The sequence below is a fragment of the Elephas maximus genome, chromosome 13 (assembly GCF_024166365.1).
Source record: "Elephas maximus indicus isolate mEleMax1 chromosome 13, mEleMax1 primary haplotype, whole genome shotgun sequence".
Lineage (NCBI taxonomy): Eukaryota > Metazoa > Chordata > Mammalia > Proboscidea > Elephantidae > Elephas > Elephas maximus.
In genome coordinates, this window is record NC_064831.1 from 29,754,053 (window position 1) to 29,768,793 (window position 14,741).

Consider the following 14,741-nt stretch of genomic DNA (forward strand, 5'->3'; position numbering starts at 1 on the left):
TGTGAGTGTGTGTGAGTGTGTGTGTGTGTGTGTGTGTGTGTTAAACACATAACCCCCAAAAAACTAATTGCCATCAAGTTGATACTGACTCCCTATAGAACAGAGTAGAACTGCCCCATAGGGTTTCCAAGGAGCAGCTGGTATATTCGAACTGCTGATCTTTTGGTTAGCAGCCGAGCTCTTAACCACTGCACCACCAAACAGCATCTGTTATAAAGAATATACACAAACAGACATATACACACATATACCTATTTAACTATTAAACACATAGTTAATAGGTACATGTGTGTATATACATCTACTTGTGTGTATCTTTTATAACAGGTGTTCCACTCTCGACTTGATCTCAAACACAGAATATCTATAATACTGAGCATTATATACAAAGTGGGAACCCTGGTGGCATAGTGGTTAAGTGCTACAGCTGCTAACCAAAGGGTCGGCAGTTCAAATCCACCAGGCACTTCTTGAAAACTCTATGGGCCAGTTCTACTCTGTCTTACAGGGTCGCTATGAGTCGGAACTGACACTGGGTTCTGGTTTATACACAAAGTGCCACAGAACCTAGCGAACAAGAAACACGGCTGCCAAGTCGCCAAGCAAACAACGTCCTGCCCACATGACATGCTTACTCCTACTCCCAAGTATTATGTAAGACCGCATGATGGCCCAGAAGCTTCAGAATTTCAGAACAAGCCTTTGTTTACAGATGAGGTGAATATCACTGAAACTAAGTGACTTGCTAAAAACATTAAGCCAGTTAAGTAAGAGATCTTTTTAACCCTGTTTGCCCCTAAAAAGAATGGGAGGGGCCAGGGAATTTTAAGAGAATTATAAATTCCGGGTCTTGAGTTTTATGGTTTTCCACATAGCTCTGATTCAGCTGTTATTTCTTCACGCACATGAATTTGTATCTTTACAGGCTGTGGTGAACCATCGATTCCTGCTACATTAGTTAACTGGAAAAATCTGCTGTATCTACTTAATGCCTAGAGAATAAAAATGAGACAGCCACATAAAATATGCCCCATAAAGTACACAGAGGCACTTAAAACGTAAATCACAGAGGCCTGTGTGTTGATGTGTCTTGTTTGTGGGCACTCTTTATTCTGTCTAAAGACTGCCTACCTGGGAAGGGCAAGCATTGGTGAGCTGGAATTCACCAGTTGTGAAATTAATCATCTGCATATCAGTGCCGAACCTATTAAAAAACAAAACAGTGGTTAGAACTGTGTGTAGATTTGCCAATAAAGAAATAATGCACCTGCATGTGCCTGCACTTATACACGTGAGCACGTGTTTGCACGCGTGCACACAATTCGTCCTGCCCTGTTGCTGATGTGTCCTGCCCCTGCACCTTACTGCCGTAGTATTATAAGTGCATTGGTGAGTGAATCACTCTTGCAGCACAGAATGGAAAGAAACATACGGTGACGAAAACTCTAAATCTGAACCATTTTTCCCCCAAAATCATTCATAGCTATTGAACCTGAAAGGCAGTGATTCTCAGCTGAAGATAATTTTGTCTCCCAGGGCATTCTGCAATGTCTGTAAATACTTTGGCATAGTGGTTAAGTGCTACATCTGCTAACCAAGAGGTCCACAGTTTGAATCCACCCGGCGCTCCTTGGAAACTCTATGGGGCAGTTCTACTCTGTCCTACAGGGTTGCCATGAGTCGGAATCGACTCGATGGCAGTGGGTTTGGGAAACAATTTTGGTTGTCACAGCCTGGGGAGGTGCTACTGGCACCTAGTGGAGAGAGGCCAGTGGTGCGGCTAAACACCCTTCAATGTGCAAGACAGCTCCTTTACCCCCCAAACAATTATCTGGCCCCAAATATCAACAATGACAAGGCTGAGACAACTTGGGATAAGGGGAGGTATTTCTAAGCCAAAAGAAAGAAATATTTTAAGTAAAACTATAATTGTGCAAAAATAAATCAAGCTATAACACACATCAACTAATACTATGATCATTTCGTTCAACTCTGATTGTTGTTGTTGCTGTTGTGAGCTACCCTCAAGTCAGCCCTTGACTCATGGTGACCCCGTGTATTACAAAGCAGAACTGGTTCACAGGGTTTTCTCAGCTGTGATCTTTATGGAAGCAACTTGCCAGGCCTTTCTTCCACAGAGCTGCTGGGTAGATTTGAACTGCCAATCTTTAGGTTAGCAGCTGATGGCAAACCACTTGTGCTACACTAAGTTTATTTCTTGTGTTGCCCAGAAATCAACATGACTTAGATTCTAAATGCCAGTATGGGTGAAAAATCATGATGATAATGTTCCTAGGTGGTGTGAACGGTTAAGAACCTGGCTACTAACTAAAAAAGATGGGGCTTCAAGTCTAGCCAGAGGCACCTTGGAAGAAAGGCCTGGCGATCTACTTCCATTAAATTAGCCATGGAAAACCCGGTGGAGTGCAGTTCTATTCTGACACACGTGAGGTCGCCATGATTAAGAATTGACTAGATGGCACCTGGTTTTGTTTTCTAAGCAAAGAAAAGAATATTGGAAACTGGACTTGAAGTGGTACAACTGAAGATGCTATCTAACAAATGGTGCCAGTAATTTCTGTCAAATTAAACACACCACGGGGGCGGGTCCCAAGTCACATGGGTTAATGGGTTAATACTCTTGGTGTGTTTAACAGTCTTTCCCAAACTGCCCATCAGAAAGCCTTCATGGGACTGGGTGCATTACCATTTGTGAAGCAGGCGCACAGCGGCTTCGGGCTTAGGATATGAGGAGACAGGCAGGAGCTGCAGGGAGACGGGCAAAGAGGAAGGGTTCTGTACCACGAAGTACTTCACCTAGACACAGGAGACGGGGAATCAAACCTAGGAAGACACACCGTCACTCCCGAGGCATTCCTGCCCAAAACTCAGAGCCTGAATCTACTCACAAGGATCTACCGCACAATCCATTTGAGGGGCGTTCTAGAAAATAAATGGCCTGTACGCTTTAAAAGTGTCTATGTTATAAAAAACAAAGAAAGGCTGAGGAAGATTAAAGGAGACTAAAATGGCCTGACAACTCAATCAGTGTGAGACCCTGGACCAGAATCAGAACTGCTAGAAAGCACATTAGTGGGATAACTGGGCAGCTGTGCGTACAGACTGCAGGTAACAGTGTTACACGTAATTGGGTACCAGCAGTACAATTACACACACACGCGTGAAGCCTTTAGAGCTAAGGCAGCATAACGTCTGATGCTCGCAAATGACTCAGAAAACGTGTGAAGGGACAGGACGATAAAGGAAATGCAGCAGAACGTTAAAAATTAATAAATCTAAAGGGTAACTGGAAATTCTTAGTACTACTCTTAAAACTTTTTTCTAAGTTTGAAACTATTACACAATAAAAAGTTAAAAAAAATAAGTTTTAGGGTGTCATCCCTAAGAAACTCAACGAGCATCTGAAGAGGTATAAATTAAAACTCTGATCATTTTTATTGATTGTCATTATTGTGATCAATGAATAAAACACAAAGGTAAGGCTGATACAATCACTGGATCACGGGACGTTGGGAACTGTTAAATGGCTTATTTTTTGACAAATCTTAATTATCTGAAGACTCCCTCCTCATCACTGTGAAGCTGGTGACCCAGGCGAAACTCCCGGAAAGCATGGATCTAAGTAACAGAAATGACCACATTTCCTAATCAACTCCCAGTACTGATAGCTTCCAGGGAAAAAAGCAGGCAAGAATCATTGTATCTCATTCCAGGAAAAAAGCATGACATGTTCCAAAAAGCCCTGATATTGAAGAAAGGAGAAGCATCAAAATTTAGAAACTTTAAAGAAATGGTTCATTTTCAATTCTGTTTCCAAAGATATGGGGGGTAAGGTGGGAGGGGAAGCTTGATTCCATTGGTCCAGAATCACTGAAAATGGAGTTACTAGTTCTATACTTACTTTATATAACCAAACTCTTAAACAAATAATCTGTGAGTTTTAAGGGTCTAAAAAATTAAAATTTTGGAAATAAGGAACTTTTAGTCTGACTCAACTACCCAATGACCTAGTAGTAGCATTAATACAATTCAGTAACTCTTTAAATGTTGATTCAATATTTTAAGAAATATTTTATATATTTTATGAGTATCTTAAGGAACATGCATCTAGATTATGAAATAATATTTTGAATCAGAAGAGGAATTTAATTTCATATATTTTCTTGAACAATGTAAAAGTAAACAGAAGTATTTGACATCAAGGTGCTGTGTCTGGCCCCTGGAGGTTACCTGACCTGACCTCTTCTCCCTTTCCTGCTTCCATTATAGACATGGTGAAGGACTAATCAATTTTCCAGACACTTTTAATTAGGGACATCTGTGTGGGGCTGCCATGAGTCAAAGTTGACTTGACAGCAATTGGCTGGTTGGATGGTTGGGTGGCTGGATGGCTGTATGGTTGGTTGCTTGGATGGCTGGCTGGCTGGATGGATGGATGGTTGGATGGTTGGATGGTTGGTTGGATGGCTGGCTGGCTGGATTGCTGGCTGGATGGATGGTTGGATGGATGGTTGGTTGGTTGGTTGGGTGAATAGTTGGATGGCTGGATGGTTGGTTGGTTGGGTAGCACGATACAGTTCTTGCCAGCACAACCTAAGTGGAAGTTTGCTGGCATCACCCTCTCCCTTCGCCCTTCTTCCTGCACACTGTCCCCAGCACGAGGAGAGAAGCACACATGAGGAAGGAAGCCAGGAGACTGAGGATGAGAGCGAACACTCAGAAAGAGCCTCAGTCCATGGTGGGACCACAGAGCCACCGCACCAGCTTCAGACTTCCCTCCTCCCGGCTTGTTGCTAGGAAACAAACTCTTTGTTAAGCCAGTGTTAGGCAAAACCTCTGTTGTTTGCAGGTGAATGCTTTTTTAACCACATTCAGAGTTAAGATTCTGAACTGTATATAAACTTCATAAATAAAACGTACTTGTAATACAGCACACAACAATGATTTTCATTCTGTTTAACACCTTACTTCTTACTAAAAGTGCTGAATGGCACATGGGAGCGGCATAAAGTGAATTTCAATTAATTTTGGTTCGAAACAGTAACCCGAGGTGGAATTACCCTGGTATGTTGAAAAGCCAAGAGTTGGGTGTCCCTGACAAAGAGGCTGAAAGACACACTATGCTCACCACGCTGCTCCTAAGGGCAGTTGCGCTGAAGTTTAACACAAGGCCGGGCTCTGCAATCAAACGCGGCAGAAAGAAAACAAAGGATTCTGACTCCTTGGATTTCTTCAAGTGGGCAAACCGAGTCATTCCTAAAACATTCCTCCTGTTTAACAAAGAAAGAAATTATTGTAAAAAATAATTTTGACATTTTTTTAAAAAAGGGAGGTCACTAGATAGATACCACTATCACTAAAAGGCACAAGGGCTCCTTGGGAAAAAATGGCTTATTTTAGGTCTGGGGAAGGGGAGGTACGAGGTGAGCCTGGGACGTCCTGTTTTACAGGAAGGCAAGCAAGTGCTCAAAGAATGATGGGAACACGTCAAAGGGACAAGGAGCTAGCCTGATGGGGCTCCCCCAGCCGAATTTGGAACAACTTAGCATCAGAAATAGTGATGACAGTAAATTACAACACACTGAGTAAAGAATCCATGAATCCATAGGGATGCTCTAAAACAAGAGATACCCTTTTTGTTAGAATACCTGCTAATAGGTACAAAATAAACAAAATAATTAGAGAAATCACCATTTTGCAGCCACTAATCTAATAACTGATTCAGGCAACAAGTATCAATGGGGGCCAAGTAAGACCAGTGGGTAAAACATTTTTAGAGAGCAGGACATTTATATGATCTCAACATTTCACCCCACAGATTACTTAACTGCCAAGGGAGGAAAGTATCTTTGTAAAGGAAAGGTCTGCCACATATCAGAAGTACCTGTGGTGCAAACACGCCACGTCACGCATCGGCTAAAGCAAATGACTGAACTTAGCCATGTCAACGGCAGGACAAATGCATTTACATCTCTTCTGATATAAGGCAGAATCCATGGGTGGTGCAAAAAGGTTAAGTGCTCAGCTATCAACCAAAATGCTGGCAGTTTGAACCCACCCACAGGCATCTCAGAAGAAAGGCCTGGCGATCTGCTTCCGAAAGGTCACAGCCTGAAAACTCCACAGAGCAGGTCTACTCTGCATGCACAGGGTCACCATGAGTCAGAACTGACTTGACAGCAACTGGTTTTAGTCTGATGTGATGCAATGGTGAGTACACAAAACTAACTAGACTATTAGTATTTCTGACTAAAATTTAACCTGAATATAAACTTGAGAAATCAGAACAACCTAGAGTGTGGTATGTACTATAAGACAAGTAAGTGGTCTGGAATCTTAAAAAATGTCAGCGTCATAAAAGGTCAATAAAGGTGGGAACAGTAGTCTAAGGAAACCATGACAACCAAATACAATATATGATCCTTGAATGGATCCTGGGTAAAAAGAAAGAAAGAGTTATAATGGATATTTTGGGGTCAGCCAGGGAAATTTTAATATGGACTGTTCATTAGATAATATAATTGATTCAATGTTAAGTTTGTTGGGCATGATAATGGTAGTGTAATACAGTTAAGTGTAGGAGAATATTCTTTTCAGGAAACACAAGCTAAAGTATGAAGAGTGCAATACCATGATATCTACAGCTTACTTTCAAATGATTCAGCAAAAAAAGTATATGCATGTATATATACATATACAGTCGATCTCCATTATTTAGACTCCACATCTGCAAATTCTCCTGCTTGCTAACATTTATTTGTAACCCCCAAATCAATACCTGTGGCACACTTATAGACATTCCCAGACAAGCACAGAGTGGTGAAAATTTTGAATTGCCTGAAGCACACGTTCCCCATTGAAGCTGACCAAGGCAACGCTCTGCCTTGTCTCCTCTCCCATACTGGAAACAAGCATCCTGAGTCTATTTGGTGCTTTTTGTTGGTGATTCTGCTGCTTAAAAGGCCCTTAAGCATAGTGCTGAAGTGCTGTCTATTCACGAGAAGGCTGTGATGGGCCTTATGGAGAAAACACATGCGTTAGGTAAGCTTTCAGGCACTGAGTTCGTGCTGTTGGTCTTGAGCTCCATGTTAAAGAACCAACACTATAGTTAAATAAAGAGTCTTTCAACAGAAACACACATACGACAAGGTTATGTATTTATCTGCTGACAAAAATGTTGTGACCAGAGGCTCGAAGGAATCCAACCTGCATTTCCCCCAGGAGCAGTGGCTTAGTATTCGCTAATTCAGTGTTCACAGAGACTTTATGGAACGTAACTCCAGCAAATACTGAGAACTGGCTGACTACATATACAATAGAGATATGTCGACAGGGATAAAGCAGAGACTGTAAAATGTGAACTGATGAACCTAGGTGAGGAGCAGCTCAGTGTTCACTGCACCATTCTTCCAACTTTTCTGAGGTTTGCTATCTGTCAAAATAAAAAGCTGGGGTAAAACATCCATTGCTAAAAATTCAGTACTGGAAATGCAATCAAGTACTTTGCAATTATGTGTCCCCATTGCTGAATAAAAGAAATAAAACTGAAGACATACTTGCAGACGTCACCATTTTTTAATTTCTTCCATCTTTCATATAGTTTACTTGCAAGTTCGGAATCTACCTCCCAGGTAGATCGGTCCAGAGAAAGGCTCCTTTGCCAATTAGGGATTTCTGAAAGTTAGATCAGATTTAATACTTACATTTACAGAAAATGCAATTCAATTACTGAAATAATGCCTAGGGCTGATTATAAAAATTCTCAAACCGAGAGGAACAAATGCCCCCTCGTTCTCTGACTGCTTGACACTAAAAGTCCCTCTAAAAAAAAAAACAAAAAAAAAAAAATTTTTTTTTTTTTTTGGCAAATGATATACCAAATCAAACAAACATGTATAAAATAATAATTGAATCATGGGAAAGTAACAACATAAAAGCACATGGCTTGTGAATACAGCCTGCGACAAGTTAAAATTATACTTGGAATATTTTTAACAGCTTTAAATCTAAAATGCAAAACCACCTCCAGGTAAATGCTCATATTCCAGGTTACTATGCAGAGGACTGATGGACAAGCAGCAATTCTCGACAGAGGCACGGACCAGAGGGTGAGCCTACGTGAAGGGCATGTTTATAAAGGGGTCTACCCTTCACCACCACCCTCTCTACCTTATCTATTGTCTTGTCTGTACTAAAGAGGGTATCAGGAAGAAAAAATAGAAATCTTCCCAAAGAAACCTCTGTACTTCCAAACTCTTCTTAGATAGATATTTTAATAAATCCAAAGATTGGGGGGGGGGGCTAGAAACAGTTTCCGTGTCAACCCCATGGCCTTCATTTAGTCTCACACAACCACCAGTCCCTCCACCCCAAGACGCATACACGCTCCTCTAACTGACATCTTCGAGCTCGACTCCCATGCAATTCCAAACTGTTTTCCTAACTTCTAGTCAGCTCTTTTGTAAAAGGCATCAGAGCCTTCCAAACTTTTTCTTGGTACGAAGGTTGCTTATGATATCAAACAAATAACGTATACGAAAAAAAATCTCTAACAAAATATAAGCTACTAAAGAATAAGGGGACATTATTTCAGAAGTACCTCGGATGTTTTTGGAGGATTCTTAACAATTTCAAGTCACTCTGCTAATGATCATGCTCTCTAACAACAGAACATGATGCAATTACATTACAGAACTGAGTCTTCCATCTACACGTGCTACATTTTCCTCACTGCTCCCCTCCCCAACGACAGTGCACCGACAGCCTAAGGGGAAAACACTTACCTGCTTTTGACTTTCCCATGAAATAATGCATGCCACAATGTGCTATCACTTCAAAACCCAGACTCCCTTCCTAGATTGAAAAGTAACAGATGAATAACTTAAAACGCAACACTAAACATAAAAATCCTAATGCACTAAAACATGAAGTAGATCTGGTGTCCATCTCAGTGAACTTTCCTCTAACCAGGAGCCAAACACCCGGAAAGCGAAGATTTCCTGGTTTTCTTTATATACTTGGATGAAAGATCTCAACTGTCTCTTGAGGAAGCATGACTCCTAGGGACTCTGTACAATAGCCTTTGTCTATAATGGCCACTCGCGGCTTACAAAACACTAAATGTATTCTGAATTTAAGATTAAATTAGTCTCAGGACATTTTTAGTGCTTTTATCTTTTTTTTAAACTGTACTCTATCCAACCCTCTGAAAACCAGTAAACTATTCTCTAGTAATTCCTGGCTAACCAGGACATTTAAACGAATGTCCCATTTCCTACAGGTCTGGGGAGCAGAGACTTGCTAATTGTATGAATATCTGAAACCTGCCTGCTCTCTCCCAGAGGCACTCTTCTTCCTATATGCCTCTCTTGACTGGAAAAAGGATTTCTAAGAAATCTCCCATGTTCGAAATATGGATGGATGAAATTAACCTTACATTTTGCTCAGTTTAATTTTAAGAGTCCTATCTTTGAGATGGAAACCCTGGTGGTGTAAGCGGTTAAGTGCTATGGCTTCTAACCAAAAGGTCGGCAGTTCGAACCCACCAGGCGCTCCCTGGAAATGCTATGGGGAGGGTTCTACTCTGTCCTATAGGGTCACTATGAGTCGAAATTGACTCGACGGCAATGGGTTTTTGGTTTTTATCTCTAAGCTGGAGCCCTGATGGCATGATGGTTAAGAGCTCGGCTGCTAACCAAAAAGTGGGCAGTTCAAATCCACCAGCCATTCCTTGGAAACCCCATGGGGCAGTTCTACAGGGCTGCTACGAATCAGAATTGACTCAACCGCAACGAGTATCTTCAAGCTTATAATTAAACTTGAGGCATTTCTAACTATGAAACATCAATGCTAATAAGTGAGAAAAAACATAAAGATGGTTGCATGAACATCTCATAGTGAAAAATTAGAACCCAGTGTTATACATAATAGTTTGGATCAAAAAGAAGCAATAATAAGAACCAAATGAAAGAAATAAACATTAAGGGAAAAAAAGAGACATGCTTAAGATAAGATCTAAGTTAAATATAATTTATCCAGATCTTAGAGAGCATCTCTTAATTATAAACCCTTTCAGGCTTAGATTTGGCCCACTAAGAAAATTTAAGGAGTATAAGCAACAGAGACTCACTTAATAGAGGTCTAAATAAAACATTTAAAATTTAATTTCACTGCAAGTATGTATTAAGAGCTCAACTCTGTTTTTTACAGCAAATGCATATTCCTTGTTTCGCATATTTTGGAAATAAATGAAAATGAGATCTAGTAATCTACTTGTAATGCTTTATTTCATTCAAGAGCTTTAAAATTACGAGAAACAGAAACTCTTCCCAAATAAAGACTTCCGTGTCTAACTATTTTACCATCTAAGTTTGGCCTGGATGCCCTTCACTTTCACAGACACCCTTAAACAACATGACCTTAACCCAGGTAATCAAACCCGAGCACGGTAAGATAAGTTAATAAAAAGACACGTTAATTATCAAGAATATTATAAAACACATGCAGTGTTGTAAACAATACCTTGGTTGGGGCTGAATGTATCTGTAGAGGTATTGTAAAAATGGCACCTATGTTTGTAGTCAAAAATACATTGGTGAATATATTTATGGCAATGTCTTTAACAGCAAGTTTCAAAGAAAATATATTCCAACAGCCTGGAGGTAGAAATAAAGGGCCAGTGAAATTCAGAATCTAAAAAGAAAAGAAGCAAGAGAAGTTACTTTTCCTAACACTAATTACGATGACAAAAAAAAAAAATTATAAAATATGATGTTAAAGCCCTTTTTTTACTTTAAAAAGTATCATTTTACCCAATTTCCCAGGTCAAGGATGAGAATATTTTTATATAAATAACAGGCTCAAATACTGTTTAATATGCTATTGTTTTCGAGTTTCACAAAATAATCTTGAAATTTTCATAGGTGGTATTGAATTTTTATAGGTAGTACTGAATTCTTAGAGGTGGAATTCTGCAAAATCCTAGTATGTTATCATGACCCAGGTTTCTTTTTCTAAATACAATCCTTTCCGTAGGAATGGTACATTAAAATGTGTTTGGAATAATAGTAAGAGAAAATATTCACAAAAGCTATATATCCAGGTCCTGTTGAGCCCCTTGAACAATAGGTTAAGAATGAGAGAGAGAAAGATCCTAAAAGTAGTTTTGAAAATGAACTACTTGAGTAGTTTTAAAGAACAATACTTGCTTTAAAATCATCGTAAATAAAATTATTGTTGAAATTTATAAATACTACTAATTTCACAGCATCTGGCCTTAAGCAAAGTTTACAATAGGATAAAAAGAGAAAATAAAGTTAGAGTAAAATACCACCCGTACCTTTAAAATGTGCTTGGTCTCCTTGGAAACAAACACATCATTCAATACAATACTACGGTCAAAATGATTGAGATACCACATTGACCAGACTCCTGATGTGTTCTCGTGAGTCTCCATGTGAAACTGGGCTGCAGCGGAGTCCATTCTAAAATACCTGTGAACAGAGGACACACATGCTAACAGCCCAGGGAGTGAGACGGCCATCGGCACTCTGTTATTGTTGTCAGCTGTCGCTGAGTCGATTCCAACTCATGGCAACCCCATGTGTGCAGAGAACTACACCATAGGGTTTTCAAGACTGTGACCTTTTGGGAGTAGAACACCAGACCTGTCTTCCAAGGCACCTTTGGGTGGATCTGAACTGCCAACCTTTCTGTTAGTAATGGAGCGCTCAACTGTCTGTGCCACACAGGGACTGTGTCAGCACTCTAAAGAGTCTCTAACTAACTGCAAAAAGAAGATAAAAGTGACATGGCCCCTGGACTCTCCCTTAACCCAGAACTAAAACCATTCCTGAAGCCAACTCTTCGAAGACTAGACTGAACTGTAAGATATAAAATGATACTCGTGAAGAGTATGCTTCTTTAGCTCAAGGAGATACACGAGACTAAATGGGTAGCTTCTGTCCAGAGGTGAAATGAGAGGCAGAGGGGGACAGGAGCTGGTTGAATGGACACAGGAAATCCAGGGTAGAGAAGAGGAGTGTGCTGTCACATTGTAGAGAGAGCACCTAGGGTCACATAACAATGTGTGTATAAATCTTTGTGTGAGAAACTAACTTGAGCTGTAAACTTCCACTTAAAGCACAATTTAAAAAAAAGATGATGAAAGTCACAGAACGTGGGTGTTGGAAATGACCTTAGAGATCACTTCGCTCTAGGTGGAACAACTGACGGCCAGAAATGAGGCAACTGGCATGGCTAGGTCAGCACACAGGGGCCACCACGGCCAAGCCAGGACCAGAGGCAACTCAGACACCAGGTGAGCATTTCCTCTAGCGCACCTGGCCGTCTCGCTGGGCTGGCGGGGGAACCTAAGTCATGAGGTGAATCATTCCCCTCCTCTTCCCTCTGCTGCCTGTTAGCAGTGCCAACAGTGGGGAAGCAATTCCAGAGACAAAGAGGATCACACAAGTCACATCCGTTATATTTCTAAGTCATCTCTAGAGAATAAAGTCATACGATCTCAGGGAATGCAGAATTAACCTACCCTTGAATCATGGGAGAGGACAGGCATGCTCTTAGTGTTGGTGTGCTTTTTGTTTTCTTCACATCTTCCATATAAGTCATTCCACTGTCACACGATGGAGCTGTTTTGGGGTATAAAGAGATAAATGTGAAGCCTAAGTGCCTTCTCTTTCATTAAGCCTGAACGACAACAAGATATATTACTCATAACTTTTTTCATTTGCTGTCTCCATTAAAACAGTGAATTAGACATAAATGGTAAAATCCCTTTTCAAAAGCGCCTATCTACCTTTCTTCTTTACTGGCTTATTGTCGATTATTTGGAACATGCCGCCTACCATTATAAAAAAAAAAAAACCCTCGCATTTCTTCTTCGAGGGGGGAAGTAAAGAGTTAACCCTTTGTGCCTGTTCCTTTAAAAAGGTCTGTCTTCACCTTAAATAAGAGGAAAGTCCCTGGGTCTGCCAGAGACGACAAAAGCAATAAATAAAGCTCCACTGGGTGGGGCAAGAAAGGAGCACGTGGAGGCATAAGAACGGAATTAAACCTTAACAGTAAAGAGTTCGACAGCAAAAAGTAGGAATAATACATTGCTGATTTATCAAAACTATACTCCAAAGCTTTCCCAGATCTTGGTCATAATATAAAATCACTGGTATTGGATTCCTACCTCTTATCCTAATACCCAACTCACTTTTTTAAGCTATACAGTACATACGATCCAAACCAAACCACACCACACCCAGTGCCGTCGAGTCAATTTCGACTCATAGTGACCCTATAGGACAGAGTAGAACTGCCCCATAGAGTTTCCAAGGAGCGCCTGGCGGATTCCAACTGCCAACCCTTTGGTTAGAAGCCATAGCACTTAACCACTATGCCACCAGGGTTTCCGTACATATGATACAAAAACAAAAACCCTCAAACACTAACAAAAAAGTGTGAAAATAAACCTACCTCTTACCCCTGCCTTCCGGTTCCCCAATTATCTTACCAAGAGGAAACAACTTATCTTCTTGAACATCCTTCCAGATGTTCTATGCTTATACAAGTACACAGAGAGATACCCATTGAGAAAAACTGAATGTAGGCACACTGCTCGCACTACATGCTCCTGTATGTCTTTGAATAGCTGTAGAGTATATGGGTATATGTTGTGGGTGAACTACAATGTAACCAGTCACCTATGATGGGCAGTTAGGCCGCTCTGCTACCACAAAGATATAAGAACATCTTTGAATACATATAAGTGTATCTGTAGGATTCATTACTCAGAGTTAGGAGCATATACGTGCATTTTTAATTTTCACAGAAATTGCTCATTTTTCCTCCAAAAAGCCAGCATCCAATTTTACTCGAGTGTTTTGTCCTCCAAACGCCACCCAACATAGAATACTAGCAATCTTTTTATCAATATGAGTACAAAATTTTATCTCATTTGTTGTTTTTATTTACCGTTTCTTTAAATATGAGTGAAGCTGAGTATGTTTTCATATGTTTAAAACTATTTGCATTTCTTTACAAAACTCTTTTAAATCACAAGAAAAACTATCTTTACAGGAAGATTTACATGACAAAATAGGCTATCTAAATGAGGAAAAACTACCACTAGAGAAATTCACAGTCTAGGGGCACCGCTCCTCTGGATGAAAGTAACCAACTGGACAGTTCCAAATAATAAGGATAGGGCTGGGCTTGTATTCACGAGACATTCTGCATCTATTCTACACAAAGAAAACAAAACTGCGTAGAAACCAATGACTAGCTGTGAAAACAGCACCTTCCCCAAACGTATCTACATCCTGTGCTTTCAAATCACCGAGTTAAACTTTAAACTCAAAATCCTACATCTGTGGAGAACAAAAGTGGCCTCCACACGTTTCTGCCTTACAATATCTTTTATAATTGTTAAGGATACAATGTTGAAACCAAATCCAATCATTTTCTTAGGACCAGGTCTCATCCATAACTGTCAGTCATCTTACAGAAAGAACGCTATCCTAACTAGGTAACAAAAATAAAAAGACCATCTTGAATATTTTTTTTAAAAATCTGTACCTTTGCAAGTAAAAGAGGCAATTTTTGTAAAGTTTGTTGTAGACGTAGGCAGCAGTACTGGTTCGAACTTCAGAGACAGGGCATCTCTCTTTGAGAAATGATGTACATCCTGTAACCAAAAGTACTCACACGTTACT

At 40.2% G+C, this 14,741-nt stretch overlaps 1 protein-coding gene across 3 annotated transcripts in view; it reads right to left on the minus strand.

Moving 5' to 3' along the window:
- TMEM131L (transmembrane 131 like) overlaps nucleotides 1–14,741 on the minus strand; it is a 191,424-nt gene that overhangs the window by 49,026 nt on the left and 127,657 nt on the right. For 2 of the 3 annotated variants that reach the window (XM_049852638.1, XM_049852640.1), the window contains exons 11-19: nucleotides 14,605–14,713; nucleotides 12,569–12,668; nucleotides 11,360–11,513; nucleotides 10,543–10,713; nucleotides 8,805–8,874; nucleotides 7,578–7,695; nucleotides 5,150–5,291; nucleotides 2,708–2,817; nucleotides 1,132–1,204 (exon numbers count right to left, since the gene is read on the minus strand). In XM_049852638.1, the coding sequence (XP_049708595.1) occupies nucleotides 1,132–1,204; nucleotides 2,708–2,817; nucleotides 5,150–5,291; nucleotides 7,578–7,695; nucleotides 8,805–8,874; nucleotides 10,543–10,713; nucleotides 11,360–11,513; nucleotides 12,569–12,668; nucleotides 14,605–14,713 (1,047 nt within the window). The remainder of the gene's footprint in view (nucleotides 1–1,131; nucleotides 1,205–2,707; nucleotides 2,818–5,149; nucleotides 5,292–7,577; nucleotides 7,696–8,804; nucleotides 8,875–10,542; nucleotides 10,714–11,359; nucleotides 11,514–12,568; nucleotides 12,669–14,604; nucleotides 14,714–14,741) is intronic. The other variant, XM_049852639.1, reaches the window with a different exon arrangement.